The sequence below is a fragment of the Pholcus phalangioides genome, unplaced genomic scaffold (genome assembly GCF_987345545.1).
Source record: "Pholcus phalangioides strain wild (caught in Gottingen) unplaced genomic scaffold, Ppha-v1.0 ptg000013l_1, whole genome shotgun sequence".
Classification (NCBI taxonomy): domain Eukaryota; kingdom Metazoa; phylum Arthropoda; class Arachnida; order Araneae; family Pholcidae; genus Pholcus; species Pholcus phalangioides.
Window position 1 is genome coordinate 27,375,934 of NW_028301606.1, and position 6,000 is coordinate 27,381,933.

Consider the following 6,000-nt stretch of genomic DNA (forward strand, 5'->3'; position numbering starts at 1 on the left):
GTGGAATTACCTTTTTAGTATGATCAGGAGTAACAAAATGATATTTTTATTATACACTGGGCAATTATTATTTGGCCGTAAAAGAGGGGGGGGGGTGTAACCGCATCTAAGGGTATTTGTATATAAAGAGTGTCCTATATCACCTCCGCTTTAAAATTATGTTTGAAAATCAAAGATATATATATATTTTTTTTCAATTATAGGTCTATAGCAGAGCTGTACAAATCCCAGGCACCAGGTCCTCATGGCGACTAAAAATTGGTATTGGCACCTAAATTTTTCTTTGTATAGTAATTAAATTGCAGACTGAGAAGAGCACAAAATATTTGGAATTCACAGCAGCATATCTGCCAACATGAAAGAAGGTCACTACGCCTGCCTCCTGAAAGAATCAAAGGAAGAATGATTTTGAATCATTTTGAGTGAGTAAAAAACCTTTTCAGTGCCTAAAACTTTTTTAGGAGCCTGGATCTTTTTTTGTGATTTGCCCAGTCCTGGCCTACAGCTGATTACAATATTTGACAAATGGAATCTCTTACTTTCTTGGCGAATCTTCGGAGTCGTTTCTGCTCAGGTGTTTCTAAGGCCTTGACGATGTCCTTGTGAGACCTATAAGAGGCAAAAACAGTAACACAATGTTTATCTTAATAAAACTAAACATATTACATGCCCACCAAACAATGAATTGTTTTACGTATTATTTGCAATCTAACATAGAGATTTTGCTGTAAAAACACCATTGAGATTAAACTAATTGATCCTAGGATTTAAGAGCTGTGCCTGTTGTACATCAGTATGAGCTCCTTCCCTGAACTTCTTCTTACAAATGTTCAGATCAACATCCTTTCCCATCAGATTCCTTTTTTCTTTCAAATGGAATTTCTTCTCAATTCCTCTTTGCTCTTCAAAATCATGCATATTAAACTCCCAATTTCTTTGACATGTCACTTTTTGTCCATTTTAGGTTTTAAGCTAACTTAACACTCTCAAAATTCATTCCCATGCAAGCGCGTGCCATAACACTGCAACAACTAAGTGGCCATTTAAGTATTAAGCCAGCAGATTTTTAGACATTTGTTACCATCCCCCTCACCTGTCAGTTCTGCCCCCCACTACCTCCGAATAATGTACATTGGGAACAGAGACGTACATGGAGAGGGAGAGATATGCCCCTCCCCATGCGTCCCATCCAGATGTGATCAAAAATTTATTTTTTTATGCAATTTTTTTTTTAAATTAAAATTTCAGAAGAAAATACACTGATGAAATAAATTAAGAGAATTTGCATATTTTATCGAATTTCATGAAAAGAACTGAACTGAATGTAAAACCACTGCGTCTAGACAAAAATGCAAATCTTGTTGGTCAAATATGTAAGCGTACATGTGTGTGTAGGCGGAGCCAGTAGAGAAAAAGCCTTTATAAGCGCGCGTAAGTTAAGACGCATTCCGTTCGCTAGCACACCTCGGCGAATTTTTTGGTTTATTTTGCAGCAATCGGTTAATTTCAAATTGTAACAGTAAAAATGAGTAACCACCAACGTTTAGATGATGGAATGAGGTGGAGAATTGTGGGGAGGCTAGAAGCAGGCCAATCTCAAGTCCAGATTTGTAGAGAGTTCAATTTAACGCTGATTGTCGTGTGTAACTTATGGAAACAGTTCCAGGATACCGAATCCATCGAGAGAAAGCCTGGGCAAGGTCATCCAAGAGCCACGACAGCCAGAGAAGATCGCCATTTGTCGATTATAGCGAGGCGTAACAGGAGTTCTACAGCTTCTCATGACTTGTATGCAGCCACAGGAACCCGTGTATCAAGGGTGACTGTTTCCAAAAGACTTCATGAGAGAGGGTTGTTTGCAAGAACACCTGCTGTTTGCGTCCCGCTCACTTCTACGGACAGGAGAATCCATTTATCATGGTGCAGAGAGCATAGAGATTGGAGTATGGATCAATGGGCGATCATTCTCTTCACTGATGAGTCCCGGTTCAACCTAAGCACCAATTCTCGCCGTACGTTCATATGGAGAGAACCAGGGACCCGCTACCTACCCTCCAATGTCTGCGAAATTGACCATTATGGCAGAGGAGGTTTAATGGTTTGGGCAGGCATCATGTTGGATGGCCGCACACCTCTCCATGACTTTGAAAGAGGCACTGTGACTGGTGTGAGGTATAGGGATGAGGTCTTGGAGCCCTATGTTCGCCTTTTCAGGGGTGCAGTTGGTCCCGAGTTCATTTTAACGGACGATAACACGAGGCCACATAGAGCTCTTCTGCTCGACGATTTTCTAGAGAGTGAGGATATTCGCTGGATGGATTGGCCAGCCAGATCTCCAGACCTTAACCCTGTAGAGCAGTGTTTCTCAACCGCCGGGCCATGGCTCAGTACTGGGCCCTGGTATCATTCATACCGGGCCACGAGTGATTAGCCGTTTCATTTTCCCTCATTCATTTTCCTTTGATCGTGTGTTTGACCGGGCCTTCGACTCACAAAAATGAATGAAACCGAGCTCATTTCAAGTATGAAATCACGCTGCGAGGGGGACCTGTATATAAGAGAAAACCATACCCCCCTATTAACCCATTTTTTTGTTTATTCTGCAACCGCTGTTTCATACCTTCCGACTCCAATGAGTGTTACGCACGATCATGCGTGTGTATTACAATTATTGAATGGTTATTTGTTTTGTATTGTATCAATGTATGTACACATCAAATTTCATTAAAATCAGTACAGTAGTTCTAGAGATAATCGACCAAGTCTGCGAATTCCCTTAATTTCTTACACCAGTGTACGTTTAGGCCTATATCTTATTACAATACACTTCTGTTAATTTCGATGCTATTTGAAGGCTAAGAACTCAAAATTTCTCTTTTAAAAAAATATATTGCAACCGCACCCCCCCCCCCAAGCCATATGTTCTAAACCCATGGTCCTCAGTGTTATCTGATGCAGCCCACTACCTCAAACAAAATTTCCTAAAAATGATCTAAGCAAGACATTTACAGATCGCTTAAGTGACCTGTGGCACATTTTGAGATCACTAAAGTAGGGCCATGGCATATTCACAGATAATATAAGTGACCCGCAACACCTTTACAGATCACATGAGTGACCCACAGCACAGTTCCGGTCTGTGACACATTTAGAGATCTCTTAAGTAACATGTGGCACATTTAGAGATCTCTTAAGTAACATGTGGCACATTTAGAGATCCCTTAAGTAACATGTGGCACATTTAGAGATCCCATAAGTAACATGTGGCACATTTAGAGATCCCTTCCCTTGAGTAACATGTGGCACATTTAGAGATCCCTTAAGTAACATGTGGCAGATTTAGAGATCCCTTAAGTAACATGTGGCACATTTAGAGATCCCTTAAGTAACATGTGGCACAGTTTTAGAGCACTGAAGCAACCCCGAGTGCAGGTCTACATCACTCAAGTTACCTGCACATATTCCCAGATTACTTAAGTGATGTGCAGCATACTTACGGATCACTTAAGTGGCCGGCATCACATTTCTGGAACACTTGAATAGCCCGGACACATTTCCAGAACATTTATAGATCACTAAAGTGGCTCTGAAGAGGATTTATCAATAGGAAGAATGTGAGTTCAGGTGTGCTTACAAATTAAAGAACAGTTTCTTCTTCTCTTTGGCACACTGGGTAAGATTCTGTTATGGACTGTTTGCAAAAATCAGTTGAAAATTCATTATAGGCATACTTTGCTTGAATCTGTTTATTACAAGCAATAAATATAACATGGGTAGGCCTAAGCAATATTAAAATCACGGGACATAGTGGACAAACATTTTTATATGCGAAAATATGTAATATCCACGTTCTATATAAGTGATTCCAACTGTATTTTGCTTCATTTCCAATCCCTATCGAGTCCAGGATGTTTTTTTTATTAATCTCAATCCGTTATTTAGTTTACGAATGTTGTTTGAACCCCCACTAGCACCACAGTAGTGGTCGGTTGAAGTTGGTTTCCTGTGGTTCTAAACTTTCAGGTGCGATCCGATCTCCCTGTTAAAAAGTCTAGCCACAGAGTGCAGCAAGCCTAAAAACGGTACAAACCTTCAATAATTATACTTCACTTCTGAAATATAGATGGCAACACTGAAAATCAGACACACCACTAGATACACACTCAGTGTGTTAGGTGCACACACTTACACTTTCAGCACTACTCACTTGGTAGTGAATTGCCTATGGCGATAAACCTGAGTTCTGCGAAGTTTAAGAATGTTACTTCATTTGTTGCTTTTTGTTTGTTTTTTGGGTGGGATGCAGTTTAGACCACTTCAGAAAGTAGCCAACTGTGGCACCTCGGAAACATTTGTTTACCTTCAGCCTCAACTGGATTATACTGTCTTCTCTGTCTGCTAGCGCTTTATTCCTGCTTAGTGAAATATTCTTGCCATGTATCCTGCTTAGTGAAATAATATTGCCATGTTTCTGGTTGTGGTGCAAACAGAGTTGATAATTACAGGCCGGGGGCAGGGGCCCCCTTTAATGGCCAGAGGAGCGAAGTGACGTCCGAGCGTAGCGAGGCAGCCAAGCCCGAACGAAGTACGGCCTACAGGTGCAGCCACTGATTTGCATATTCGCATGCACCTGTTAGCAATTGGACGAAACATTTTCTGCGCTAATGCATTGCTGAATTACGTGCCATTTCACTTCCATTGCGCGTTATTGCAGGATGTTCTGCTTGCAGTCGTGTTTCAGCACTAATTTTTTAAATTCTTGACGGTGATTAATGGCTTCTGTTGGGCCGAGGTCTAGTAACTTCAACCACTTCAGAGTTTAATAATTCTAGTGATTTTAATTCGGTATTTGGTAGTATGAGTTTACCGCCCATTCCATTCCATTGGATTATTTTGATTTATTATGCGCATTTCGAATTATTTACGTGTTTGTGTCGTAAGGATAATTTCACGTGCTTGTGCCCAAGGCCATGGCGCCAAAGCAGTGCCAAGAAGGGTGCTTATACTGCTTTTTAACCAGAGGAAGTTCTTTGAATGAATGCGGAAATCCACTTTATTCACAAAACTTTTCTCCACCATAAATTTACTCAGAGGAAAAGACCTTACTCTCCCTGATATTGGGGTGCTCCCGCAGGACGGGGCATGGTGAAAGAAGAGAAAAATGTGGTTTAAAAGGAATTACAAATGAAAAAAAAAAAATTGCCAAGAAACAGATTTAAATAGCTTTTTGGCGAAAATGATTGTTTGCGCTTAGTAATTGTTAGGGTTAAGAATTATGGCGCTGGTTAGATAAATGTCACCAAATCTGAACTAATACCGCAATTCTGTGAGAGTTACAATGTACGATTGAATGTTATCTGTACAAAAGTTTCTGATCTGACTGCAATTTAATTTTCCAAAAAGGAGTCCTGAGAAATGTTTATAATCAAATCCTACAATCAATCATGTTGGGTTATTATTAACATGATCTCATATTTCAAGCTTTAAAAATTGAAAATATCATACCTGCTACTTCTATGCGATCGTTCAGACATGATTCAAGCTTCCGAAAGATGCTCTGATCAGCAACTAAACATTGAAACTTTAAAGATCAAAAAAATTATTACGCGTTAAGGATGACAAACGGCTCCAGACGGCTGTAACATAATTTTTTTCTGGTTTCGACTAAATTATACTGGACTATCGGCTGCGAAGACCATTAAACCTAATATGTGAAATAGCTCAAAATCAGCTTTGTGCTGACATCTAACGAACAAAACAAACAACTTTTGATATATGATGAAGTAAAAAAAAAACTTCGACTCTTCATAAGTTAAAGAGAAATAAATCAGTTAAAGACCCGTTTACACGTGATTTAGAGTTAAGTAGGGTTGTTGTAGTCGGGAATGCGGGTTAGTTAATGATAATCACAACAGTACTGACGGGGAATTACCCACCTCTGACTTGGATGGCTTCTCGATTGACAACAAACCACCGGGCAAATTAAAATGTGTGTTAATA

At 39.9% G+C, this 6,000-nt stretch overlaps 1 protein-coding gene across 1 annotated transcript in view; it reads right to left on the minus strand.

Annotated features, from left to right (window-relative positions):
- Positions 1–5,634, minus strand: part of cactin (cactin, spliceosome C complex subunit) — a 29,515-nt gene extending 23,881 nt beyond the window's left edge. The window contains exons 1-2 of the mRNA XM_089241076.1: positions 5,506–5,634; positions 540–609 (exon numbers count right to left, since the gene is read on the minus strand). Of these exons, the coding sequence (XP_089097202.1) occupies positions 540–609; positions 5,506–5,534 (99 nt within the window). The 5' untranslated portion in view covers positions 5,535–5,634. The remainder of the gene's footprint in view (positions 1–539; positions 610–5,505) is intronic.
- Between the last annotated feature and the right edge of the window lie 366 nt (positions 5,635–6,000).